Source organism: Sesamum indicum, linkage group LG6 (genome assembly GCF_000512975.1).
Source record: "Sesamum indicum cultivar Zhongzhi No. 13 linkage group LG6, S_indicum_v1.0, whole genome shotgun sequence".
Taxonomy (NCBI): domain Eukaryota; kingdom Viridiplantae; phylum Streptophyta; class Magnoliopsida; order Lamiales; family Pedaliaceae; genus Sesamum; species Sesamum indicum.
The window spans coordinates 16491850-16505144 of NC_026150.1; the positions used below are offsets into that span (position 1 = coordinate 16491850).

General features: G+C 35.8%; 2 protein-coding genes across 8 annotated transcripts; both read left to right on the forward strand.

Moving 5' to 3' along the window:
* Positions 1230-5827, forward strand: LOC105164655 (conserved oligomeric Golgi complex subunit 8). Its single transcript, XM_011083356.2, has 12 exons — positions 1230-1459; positions 1538-1690; positions 2531-2679; positions 2789-2866; positions 2972-3065; positions 3164-3238; positions 3364-3660; positions 4267-4334; positions 4420-4474; positions 4635-4773; positions 4899-5083; positions 5171-5827. The coding sequence occupies exons 1-12, from the start codon at positions 1319-1321 to the stop codon at positions 5495-5497; spliced, it is 1761 nt and encodes a 586-aa protein (XP_011081658.1). The 5' UTR covers positions 1230-1318; the 3' UTR covers positions 5498-5827.
* On the forward strand, positions 6227-10819 carry LOC105164656. Of its 7 annotated transcripts, XM_020695195.1 has the most exons (14): positions 6227-6551; positions 6683-6776; positions 6916-7046; positions 7151-7212; positions 7490-7540; positions 7616-7642; positions 7890-7994; positions 8266-8373; positions 8582-8653; positions 8747-8797; positions 9069-9131; positions 9214-9338; positions 9644-9830; positions 9959-10819. In XM_020695195.1, exons 2-14 carry the CDS (start codon positions 6760-6762, stop codon positions 10670-10672), a joined length of 1713 nt encoding a protein of 570 aa, XP_020550854.1. In that variant the 5' UTR covers positions 6227-6551; positions 6683-6759; the 3' UTR covers positions 10673-10819. The 7 variants fall into 7 exon arrangements, with proteins under 7 accessions (XP_020550854.1, XP_011081665.1, XP_011081666.1 ...); XM_011083363.2 differs by lacking the exon at positions 6683-6776 and having other exon boundaries at positions 6227-6556; positions 6904-7046; XM_011083364.2 differs by lacking the exon at positions 6683-6776 and having other exon boundaries at positions 6227-6556; positions 6919-7046.

Genomic DNA, 13295 nt, shown 5'->3' on the forward strand with positions numbered 1-13295 from the left:
TTGTACTCTTGTAGGTGAATCAACTGCATGTACTTGGTACCTAAAACTGAAAAAATAATTGTGGAAGGGTTATGTCTAACTTGGTCACCATTAGTTGAATGAGCATGTTCATGATTATATTGTCTGCCTATTGACTTTTTCTGTGGACAATAAAAGCCAGTTTTCTGATCCTGACTGTCTGATTGTAAACTCGTTTGATCAACATTATAGCACTTCAATCCATGATCTCATATTGCAGTTGATCTGGTTGGAAAAGCCATTTACAAAGAGAGACTAACGAGTTATATCTACCGAAGTTTAATGCAATATAGCAAACTTCATATTGTCCAAAGTTACACTACATGTGACACTTTTAAACAAATATATACGAGGACATATGTAAAACAAGAGCTCAAACAAAAATGCATATATATACGTGTGTGTGTGTGTGTTGAAGTATACTTGCCTAATTTAGTACAAGAAAAAAGCCAAAACAACGTCACGAAGTTCGGGAAAATTTAGCCCAAATCTGACTCAACTAAACTTAAATCGATCATACGACAAGTGTGATTGATGTAAAATTTAAAAAAAAAATGATCAATCACATGATAAGTGTGATACACTTACTTTGTGACTGAAAGAATTTTCCCACAAATTTTATCTACTCCAATATTTGAATAAATGCTATACTATACTGTTAATGGGGAAAAGTAACATGAATAATCTTTAGTAGTAATTAATATTCAATTTTACAAGGAAATAAAGAGGCTTAGACAAAGGGGAGTCCGATATAAGGTTGATAAATTGAATTGACATAATTCAAATATGAATTTGAAAGAATTAGACTATGATGAATCAAATTTAATAGATGAGATTTCAGAATAAGGGCATTTAATTTGGTGTCTATTTAATCTAGAATGAATAAAATCTAGTACTGTTCATTTGTATTTATATATTTTTATGAAATATTATACTATTATTTGGATAGTCAATTTTTCTATTTAAGTTGTTAACTTTATATTTTATAAAATAAATTAAGGAAATTAAAATCAAATTGACAGAATTGAGCTAATTAGAGTGTTAGTATGTGGGTGTTTTATTTTCTTTGGGTACATATTTTATTAGGCATGTGTATCAGTATAGCTACGCCGCTAGGCAGAAAAATGGGGGGCCGAAATACAATATTAAGAAGTTTAGGGAACGAAATATTGTTTCTTCTAAAATGCACCTTAAAATCTAAAAAATATCACCCAGACCCAATGGAAAGGACTCCTTAAAATCACATAAAACCCACTTCCCAGATCTCTAACAGTGATCGATCAAATTCTGGACTTAAAGAATGACGGCAATGGCGTCGCCAGAAGCTTTGCCCGACGACGACGTATCCGCGGCGATGTCTAATCTTCTCCCTCTTGCCTCCGCAGCGCAGCAGCCCTACGTCTCCGAGCTCCTCTCCTTCACTCTGGATCGCCTCCATAAGGTATTCCAACACTCCTAAGTTGCTTAATTACGTGCCGGTTTGGAACTTGAGGTAATGTCTTTGTTTTATTTGTCTAAGGAACCGGAATTGCTAAGAGTAGATGCGGAGAGAATACGGCGGCAGATGCAGGAGGTGGCTGTGGGGAATTACCGTGCATTCATTGCAGCTGCGGATGCGTTGCTTGAGATCCGAGAGGAAGTTTCTGCTATTGACAAGCATCTTGAGTCTCTGGTAAATTTGATTTGATTATTAGGTTTTTTTATTTGATCTGATTTGATGTATTTTTATATGAGCTGACATTGCGATTGTAGAAATTGCCGAATTTGTTATTTTAACTTTTGAGGTTTTAAGGATGGACTTGATTAATTTTAAGCTGCTCCAGTGCGAATAATGAGAATGAGTGAAATTGAGGGGGGAAAAATTCCTTCTTGAAATTTATCACTCCAGTTAGATCTGCTACTGCGTAACAGAAAATTGTAAAGGGCGGAACTTTTACCAGTCATTTTCTTAACAAGGCTTTAAATCTGCAGCATCCGGATGCTCATCGATTGTTATGGAGTGTAACATGGGCAGTACTATTCCTGTAATCCTAATCAATCCTCTCTGTATATGGACGCAATTAGCTAAGTGTAAATATGGTAAAGTTGAAAGCTTGGAGTTTTAATACTTGGAAAAATAAAGCCTAAAAAACATCTTTCATAAGTGCCCATGCAAATTACATCTTAACAACAATAAGTCAATTTTCATATGGATGAGCAGATTCTGTTGCATGAATCTCAGTATCTTCCTCTCCCTGCTGGATGCAATAAAAATAATGTAGTGACAAGAAGTTTGGATGAATATGAAAGTTTTGTATAAAAAGTGTTTGGTATCACAAAAAACTGCCAATCTTTTATCCTTACGAAATTAACAGGGGTAAATTTTGAGGCTTGAATTGGGTAGATAGTGCCGTACACATGAAATACCTGTACGACCATTGTTCTTTCCTTCATAGTGCGTGTATCCTCAATATTTGAGACAAAAATGAACTCGTGGAGATTCTTAGATGTTTGTTTTTTACCTCATTTGCAGATAGCTGAAATTCCAACACTAACATCTGGCTGCACTGAATTTGTTGATTCGGCTGAACATATTTTGGAGAAAAGGAAGATGAACCAAACATTACTCGCAAATCATAGTACTTTGCTTGATTTGCTTGAAATTCCTCAACTCATGGACACGTATATCCCCAAGCTTATTTGTCTGCTTTTAAGTATATGATACTTTATGTTGTCTTCTAAAATAGCTTGAAGTGTCTCAAAATAATGATCAGATAGCATATGAATACAGATGTGTGAGGAATGGAAATTACGATGAAGCTCTTGACTTAGAAGCATTCGTTGGAAAGCTTACTACAATGCACCCAAAGTGAGTTTCTTCTATGATTCTCTTAGCAGCATGTAATCTATTTCATCTGCAACTTGCTTGATGCATTTATTGAGGCACTATTTTCTGTTTTCTCTTTCAAAAAAGCATTCCTGTGATTCAGGCCCTAGCCACAGAAGTTCAGCAGACCACCCAATCTCTTCTTTCTCAGCTTCTCCAGAAACTTAGATCTAATATTCAGGTACTATGTCTTATTTCAAGTTAAGCATGTGGATAGGAGAACTGAGGTAAAGTTGTGGGCTAAATGTGATTAAGCATTGCTCATCATTTTCCTCGCAGTTGCCAGAATGCCTCCGCATAATTGGATATTTACGTCGAATAGGAGTGTTCAGTGAGTATGAAATGCGCCTACAGGTAGCCTTATTAAGATTTGTGTTTATCATGTAAATGGATTGTACTTTATCTTGGTGTTTATAGTCCTTCGTCATTACAATTTCAAGGTATAAGTTTCTAATTAATGATCTTTGTCTGGTGTTCAGTTTTTAAGATGCCGTGAAGCCTGGCTTACTGGAACACTTGATGATTTAGACCAGAGAAATCCTTATGAATATTTGAAAGGGATGATAAATTGTCACAGAATGCATCTTTTTGATGTTGTTAACCAATATCGAGCTATATTTGCTGATGACACGTCAGGGAATGAAGAAAATTACGATGGTGGCCTTCTGTTTGACTGGGCCATGCATCAGATTACCTTGCACCTGAAGAGTCTTAAAGTGATGCTTCCGAAGATAACCGAAGGTGGATCCTTGTCAAATATTCTGGATCAGTGCATGGTGAGAATCAGTTATGTTATTGTTCTATTATTTAAAAAAAAGTGTTATCCCTACCGACAATAGTATTCAGATAAATGGCCAAAGATTTATTGAAAAATAAGAGAGCACAAAAGTTTAAAGACAAAGAAGCTGGGAGAATGTATTTCTTTTTCTTCATTACAAAATTTAAAACCAAAAACTTTAGAGACAAAAAAGCTGAAGAAATGCATTTTATCTTTACTCCAGTCATTTGTTGCTTATTGTTCTTCTGAAACATTTGAATGATCAGTAAACTGTTAACACCGTGTTGATGGGATTGCTAAGAAACTTTTGGATCCATCTCACGATGTTTCTTATTAGAACATAAAGAGAAGGGCTCCACCTCTAAGAAAAGAGGCCTTAAATCGAATTACTCTCAGATTGCTGGACTAGAATGCATACTTATGCATATATGTTTGAGGTTCCCTAAATATCATCATGGTGAAATGGATATCTCTGCATAAAAAGTTTCCCCTTTGGTGTCAGCATGAACATGGCTGTCGAGTTGTTTAATATTCTTTTTCAAGTGACATATGATTTGTAAATCTAAAATATGATGATATTTTATCTTCTGCTTCTGGTTTACAGTATTGTGCTATGGGTCTTGGATGGGTTGGATTGGATTTCCGAGGACTGCTACCGCCTCTTTTTGAAGAGTAAATATACATTGCCCTTTTAGATTTCTTTAACGCACTTTAGGCATTTGGCAATTCTCATTCTAGATGTGTTTATTCTTAACAGAGCAGTACTTAATTTATTTGCGAAGAATATGAGTACAGCTGTTGAAAATTTTCAGGTATGATCTCCAATAGAAAATAAAGGCATACACTACATTGTCGCAATTCCTTCCTGCTTTTCTGTTAGGCATGTGATTTGGATCTCTGTAATCTTCCTAGCTCCGAAACTCTATCGTTCTTGGCTGAAGATTTATGACATGAATGTTTTGATTTATCCAGTTAGTCCTGGATTCTCATCGTTGGGTCCCACTGCCAGCAGTTGGCTTCCCTGCCAATAGCTTGGGTGAAGAAAGTCAAGATGATATTACTCCTCCTTCAAGTCTGATGGAGCATCCACCTCTTGCTGTTTTTATCAATGGTAAGCTTGAAGTCCATTTGACCTGTTCCTTGTGTTTAAATTGGACACTTCCTAAATGTCGCTGTTTGGTATGTGAAATGATAGCAATATTGTGTTTCTTTTATTTGTGTATCTGGTGGTGGCAGGTGTATCTGCTGCAATGAATGAACTACGTCCTTGTGCTCCACTAAATCTAAAAAATGTACTTGCTCAAGAATTAGTTAAGGGTTTGCAGGCTGTTTCTGATTCTCTACTGAGGTACAACACAACTAGGATGCTCAGAGACAATGAATCTGTACTTTTCCTGAAACTTTGCCAATCATTCATTGAGGTGACCTTCTCAACAAATTTGTTTAGTTTTATGTACATATAGGCTCTTTCTTCAAATGATAGTCTGCACTTTGTTCACTCCATGCAGGTTGCTTTTCCACATTGTGCTACATGCTTTAATCGATGTTACCCTGGTGGGGCTGCTCTAATCACAGATTCCAAGAACTTATTTGATGGAATCAGCCGCCTACTAGCAACCTCAACCTCGAGAGAGCTACCAAAACCTGTTCATAATACAGAGGCCAAGAATGTAGCAGAGAACGGTAATTCTCCGACAGTGGAAAATGGGGTCCTCCATGGTGTTGAACGAACTGCGAGTCTCAGCCCAGAGGAGAAAGAACAGAACAATGTTAGTCCTCAAAAGGAAGAGAAGACAACAATAAGAGAAGATGCTCAAAGATCACCAGTATTATGAAATAATCCTCAGATAAGGACTCCATACAGTTTGGTTAGTGTAATTATGTAACATCCCAAAGCACTTCCAGTAGGTCTTGCATGAATTTCATATCAGCTCTGGGACGATCTTTCCTGACTAGCACTATCATAGTCATTACGTAATTGGACTCAAGAAATGTTCAAGGTGGGGATGATGAGGATATTCTTTTTGTACGTAGGTCGTCTGGACGATTATTGTCCAAATGAGATTGTTGTAATAATTTTGGTCTTATAGTGAAAACAGAAATCTGAGTACACCACTCTTTTTTTCCAACTGCATTTAGGACAATAATCCTAGTTATACATGCCATTCTTTGTTGCCCCACTTGTTGCCCATTTCTTGCTTCTTTCTTCTTCGGCTCCTCTCTATCTCCAAGCAGAATTGCAACATTCCGAAAAGGGAACTTAAGAATGATTGCTGCATTTATCTTTTTGTGATGTTAAAAATGATACTTATTTTTGACTGCTTAAAAAACAAGAAGGCATTTTTCACGAACTTGTTTTGAATACACCACCCCTTCTCCCAAAAATTTACACGTACCTAAAAATTTTATGCATTTATCAGTAAGTGAAAAATATGAGGATGAAGATGGAAATAAATTAATTATATGGCAAGTGAAAGTTGTTAATTCGTGTGACCACCATCTTATATGAGCATTTTTAAATAATCTTTTAATTTCCTTAATATAAAGAGGAAAAAGATAAAGTAAAAAGGAGTAAAGGCCCTCTCAGAAGGGTTTAACACTTGACTGCACCGTCCCCAGGCAGACCGCCGGGCGTAATTAAACCTTCCATCGCATCCTCTCCAATAGAGATGGCTTCAGTATTTTCGAGTTCCACCTGAAGCCACAACTTAGCAACAGTATATTCCTCCTTCAAATTTCAGGAACCTGAGGGAAAGAATAAGTTTGTTTGTTCCACTAACAAAAGGGGAAAAGTTCATTGTTTTATTGGCGCAAAAAGCTATTCGATTGCTATTTCTGCGTTAATTGGCCTAAGAGCTCAGCTTGCAATTTTCATCTCTTCCTACTTCCGTAAGGTTCTTTTTCTTTTTCTGTTTCCCTGTTAAATCTTATTCCTTGAGTATTGATATGCCTGTTCTTGGAATTTATGTGATGGGATTTCTCCAAATTTTCTGACAGTTTGATTATTTATTTCTTTATAGTTGAATGTGGATCGTGAAGATTCAGTTTCTCGATATTTGTTGCATTTACTAATTCTTGAAAATTTTCTAGTAATGAAATGGAACTTCGACAAAGGTTGCAACTTTTTCTTTACGTCATGAATTTGTGGACCCTTATAATGCCTCTCGTTTATTGGATTATTTGTTCTGTCGAAGGTTGATAATGCTTTGATTTGGAATTCTGGGTTTCTTATTTGATCCAGTTCCTTTTGTAGTAGAACAAGGTTTATAGCAATGGAATCCACATCCAACGCACAAATAAGCATTTGTGAAAATCAACAACCCCAACAACCAAAGATACAAATATATTCACCTTCCAATGATGAAGTGTCGGCTTTCTGGAGAGGTCACATTTCTTTCAACCTTTATTTTCTCGTCCCATTTCAAAGAAGTCCCCGTGGTAGTTTGAAATCAAGCTTTGATATGCTAAATCGATATCTTTGTTGCCAGAGAAGTATGAAAAAGATGCAAAGAAGTACTGGGACATTTTTTATAAACGCCATCAGGACAAGGTCAGTTTCTTAATAGCATGACCTTAAGTATGGTAATTGAGTTATTGTTGTGGAATGCAAGAGTCTTGCCATGGTTTAGATTTACATGATATCTGAAAAAGTAATTTACCTTATTGAATTTCTCTATTGGGTACTGCTAATGTATAGTGTTTCTGCAGATTTTGAGAACCGGACCCTGATTTACAGGGGTTTGCGTGAAAGCAGTCCCTGTTCACTTAATGTCATTCCTGGTAAATGCTTGATATCTGACGTGATTTAATGTTTTATCTTTCTCCAGTTCTTCAAGGATCGTCATTATTTGGACAAAGAATGGGGACACCACTTCTCTGTAAGTGCAAAAGATGCCTATACAGTACTTGTTATTTGTGCTAGGTTTTAATTAATTGACCATTCTTTTTTGCAGGGAGAAGGAAGAAGAGTCATTCTAGAGGTATTATCTTCTAATGCACCCACTAGTTAGGATTTTAACTTTGTCATATTTTAGTGTGCTAGTTCTGTGCTTTATACAATGTACACAAAACTGAAATTGTATTTGCAGGGGGGAGGGTTGATATACCTTTCTATGTCACTAGTCCTTGTTAGAAATACCCTTGCATTTCAATTTTATGCACTTAAGGTGTTTAAACTTCATTTTACTTTGTTGCTTGATTGATGAACGCAGCAATTGCTTTTACCAGGTTGGCTGTGGAGCTGGAAATACTATCTTTCCCTTGCTTGCAACCTACCCAGATATACTTATACATGCTTGTGATTTCTCACCACGTGCTGTAAATTTGGTTAAGGTTAGATCTGTTGCCTTTTGTTGTTCTAAGAGTGATACAGTACATCCTTCATTTATTTCACTCCCTAATATTGGAGTGATGCAACTTACAAGTTCCAATTAAGAAGATCTTTGGCAGTTTGCAACTATCAACACACTGATTTTCCAGTTTGACATGTTCTATTTTGAGGGATTGTTGTTTAATAATACGCGCACCTTTGTTGCCCCTACTTTGAAATCAACACAAAATGGCGAGGTCTATAACTTGTAGTTTCTCCTGGATGTCATTCTAGATGCACAAGGACTTCACAGAGGCCAGAGTCAATGCATTCGTTTGTGATCTTACCATAGATGACCTATCCCTGCATGTTGCTCCTTCTTCAGTGGACATTGTAACAATGGTAATAGTTATGTTATATGTAATTGGTGCTCTTTTACAGATTCTTGTGTGCATATGTATATATACGTGTATATGTATGTATTGTTTTTACTACTTCTCTAAGAGCATATATATATATATATAATTTATTTATTTTCCGATCCAATTGTGTTTCCTCTGATAAATGAGGATGTTGCTGTTAATGCACGTTGGCTGACATTTTTAAGTAGATATTTGTTTTATCTGCAGTATCCCCAGAAAAAATGCCTATGGTGGTGCAGAATATCAGAAAAGTCCTCAAGGTGAGTATTGAAGTTATGCCACAATTGCATTACATTATTGAGCTCCATTTACACTTAAATTTCGCTTATGCAACATAAATTTTCGATGCGCAGCCAAATGGTCGTATATTGTTTCGTGATTATGCAACTGGTGATCTTGCTCAGGTAGGACTCTGGTCTGACAACACATTGTTTCGCCTGTTTGTAGTAACTTTTGTAATTCACTTTTATGCCTATAGTATAATTAGTCATGTAATACTGCATAACATTCAAAAGAATCTGTTCCTGAGTGTGGGATTTTTACATTTGGCATTTGTGTTTTGTCTTTCTGTGGCTATAGCCTTTAGTTTACATCTAAAACTTCGAAACAGTAGAAATATATTTTAATTCAGTATTGAAATGTTCTGACCCCGTATGTATATTGTCATATCAACAGGAAAGGTTCACTGGCAAGGAACAAAAGATCAGCGAAAACTTCTATGTTAGGGGTGATGGCACTGTAAGTTTCCATTCCTTAGATGAGTGCTTCTTGAATTTATAAGAATGTATTCAGTTCCTTACAGCATCTACTTTGCTGCCAGCGAGCTTTCTACTTTTCTGATGAGTTCTTGAGGAATATTTTCAAAGAAAATGGATTCAACATGGAAGAACATGTCCTGTGTTGCAAGCAAGTGGAAAATAGATCAAAAGAGATCGTAATGAATCGGTAAGAAGTTGAGTTTTACTATCTTAAAAGCTCCTCCTTTTTTCTTATACAGCTGGGGGAGAGTATTGTAAAGTGCAACTGTTTATAAATTGAAGATTCTTTCACTAGAATAATGCAGAAACGTTCTGTGGCATCATTATCTTCTATGATTAAAAAAAAAGGATTACAATTCCATTTTTGTCCGTTTTAAGCAATTGCCCTACAATAGGCTACACAGATACCTAGCATGGTGATACTGGAAATTTTCAAGTCAATTGGACAAAAACTGCAAATGGATGTACATAACAGTTGCAATTTGATTACAGCCGGTGGGTTCAAGCTGTATTTCAGCAAGCTGACACCGACAGCAGGGAGGGTGCCTCAACTGGAAATGAACCAACAGATTTACAAGGGGATTGTGATAAAAGAACAAATGATATCAATGGGTTTGAAATTGATATGTCGGAGGGAATGGCTTTTGAAATGTTTGGTATTTCATCTTCCAGTGAAGAGGTACTGAAGCATTCCTAGCTTCTCCTCTGCAATTTCATTTATACAAGTACATAATAACATGTTTAGCTAACATTTATTCCTTCCGCTTAGAGGCCCTCATCTGAACAATTGTTTTCTGTTGCTCTTAGATTATCGAACTCACTATAAGGGACTGCCTTTTCAAGATAAAAGTACTTTCGAAAGAGTATCAACACACCTGCACGTCAACCGGCTTAATGCTGTGGGAATCAGCAAGGTTAATGGCGTCTGTCCTTGCTGCAAATCAAGAGATTGTTGCTGGGAAAAAGGTTTTAGAACTCGGATGTGGCTGTGGGGGAATTTGTTCAATGGTAGCTGCTAGATCCGCTAACCTTGTGATTGCCACTGATGGAGACATAAAAGCACTTGATTTGTTGACTGAAAATATAGCCTCAAATCTCAAATCACTATCTCTTGATTCTTTAAAGGTGAAGAAACTGGAATGGGGCAATGGAAACGACATAGAGGCCATCAAGGAACTGAATGAGAAAGGCTTCGACATCATAATTGGGACAGACGTGACTTACATTCCTGAGGCAATCATACCATTGTTTGCAACTGCTAGAGAATTGATTTCAACGACCAGAGTTACAGAAAACAACACAGAGCCAGCTTTGATTCTATGCCATGTTTTGCGCAGAGTTGATGAAACTTCTATTCTATCAGCGGCATCTAAATATGGCTTCAGGCTGGCGGACAGGTGGCCTGATCATCGAACCCCAAATAGCATGTACCAGGGCATCATCAAGAGTTGGTTTTCTGACGAGTGCCAATATGAAATTCCATCTACAGCGCTTAATATTATGTATTTTCACATTGCATAGAGACGGACTATTGCATTTTTACTAATAATGTGTATTTTGTTTTGTATTTCATAATGGCCTTTACCTTGTACTGATCTTAATGAGGGCTGTAAGACGCTCAAACCATTCTATTCTTACTTTATTCGGAAGGGTCTCTAATCTCTATCACTTGGCGTCGATCAAATGTTTCTCAACCCCATTTCATCATCATGATCAAAACTTCATCTGATAAAGATAATTTAAGTATTACTTGTGATTGAGCAGGTCATCATGATGAACGCACCATATATATCCATCCCAACTGCCAACATCAAATTGTAACAGAACATTACACTATGTAAAAATAACACATTCACATAATAATTGTTCAGGAATTGATGTTAGAGCCCAAAAGATAAGAGGGAGCATCCTACTTGATGGGGATATTTCTTACTCAAAGATCAAAATAGCCCCTAAAAAGGAACATTTCTCAATTAGGACTAAGATTCAAGTGTTTTAATTTCAACTGGTGAAGACCAGAAATTAAGTTGGTTTGATGTTATTGTACTTGAAAGCTCGAGATGATGACACGCGGACTCATACAAATATAGACATTTAGTCCTATGAATAATCCAATTATTTCAAATAACGGTATATCATTTATTATTTACACATTAGCTTACAAGTTTTTCTTTCAATCTCTCGAATTGACTTAAACATTGGAGCCCACCACGGAAAACCATTTGACCATGGGTTCATAGCTTAGGATCAGAAGGAAAGAAACCATCCCGTCTTTAAAGCAATGGTCTACGACTCCGTAGCTTGCTTAACTATTCCTGAGTGAGGACTGGCTTTCCTACTAGTTACCGGATTACACAGCAAGCCTATCAATTTTATTTCTTTTCAAGTCCAACACCCGACCCGGATTATTTTGCGTGCTACCTAGATCTCCAACCCGGATCACTTCTACATACTACGTTATGTTTCTTAAGCATGAACAACATATTTTGAACTGTGAATATCAATTTCCTAATTATTATGACAGTAATCTCAGGCTACAATTGGATTTGTGGATTTAAAATGATGGATTTAGTAACATTTTCTTTTTCTTGGATAATTCTTATTTTGAAGGATTTCAAAATTCTTCAACTCCAACTTTGAACTATATGTATTTTGTTAAGTATTGGTGGATTTCAAAATATTGGAATCATTTGAAAATTCTTTCCCCTAATCCTACTATCAAATTCAAATCCATCTGTCGAAATATAATCGTAGAGTGCATTTGAAAAGAATTTTGAAATCAATCAATATTCAATAAAACATAGTTTGAAATAGAATTGAAAATTTTAAAATCCCATAAGTTTAAAATTATTCAAAAAAATCTCAAAGGATTTGTTGTAAAATCTTTTAATTCAAATGCAATCTTAATAAATTTGACCAAGAAGTTAACATCACCAACTCCATCGCATGTACGTAACAAGTCAAAGATCCATCTTCCAAATTATCAAAACTATCAAGTGATGATGATGAGGACAACTAATTGCAGGTGGAAGCTAATTAGTCAAAATCAATGAAAAATACAAATTTTCACTTGACAAAAACAACTAGTAATTATTAATTTCCAGTTCTTGTGAGAGAAAAGCAAATAAACTGAATAATATATATATATATATAGTATTAATAGACTGCATTGAACAAAATTTGAACATGAGATGAAGTAATCGAAAAGAGAGAAATAAAGACTAGAATTAGGTGTAGGTAGAGTGGTCCAGCTCTGAAATTTAACTTAATTAAATGTAATATTCCCAATAACAGATCATTTATATTTCGATATATGATCTCTTCTTTGATCCTCAGTTCAAATAATTAATATATGCTCATCACGTACAGAAATAGGGCCTTTTTTATCCTTAAATCTGACCCGCCCATGTCTCTGCAAGTACAAAATCAAGAATGTGGAATGGTCTACATATCTTTCAAACTCAAGCATGCATGTCGTCTCTACCTCTCACATCACACATAATTAATATTGTCATCAAATCAGGAAAACTATATCATCAAAAGAACAACAAAAACCTAGAAAAGAAAACAATTGCATATCCAATTAAAGGTGATATACAGTACAGAGGCGTATGTACAAGTATACGTATAGATGATGTTATACGTAAATGGAATCTGATCTACATTGATAGTGGGAATTAACTAGGCAGAGTGAATGCCTGAAACCCTAAATACAATAAAATAGAAAGTGAACACGGAGCAAGCATATATATATATATATATATATATATATCTATGTATGTATATTCCCTTAATTCCCCTCTCCCACTTGCATGTCTTGAATTTATAATTATCACAAGAATTGATTGATCACTTTGCTATTATTAGTCCTTCCAATAAGGTTGTTAACTTGTACCCTCTGGAACCCATTGCTGCAAATATAGGTGCTGCAACAAAAGTATGTTAGACATTATTTGGAAAGTTTTCCAATCAGATTATAATCAAATCAAACAAAAGATTGCAAGACATTAATTTGACTTCAATTAGTCCCTCTCTCTCTCTCTCTCTGTGTGTGTGTATATTGTACGATTTCGGGTTAAACAACTGATGATCATATAAATATACCTCAAGAACTACATTAATCGGGTGTCGACGCCCACAAACC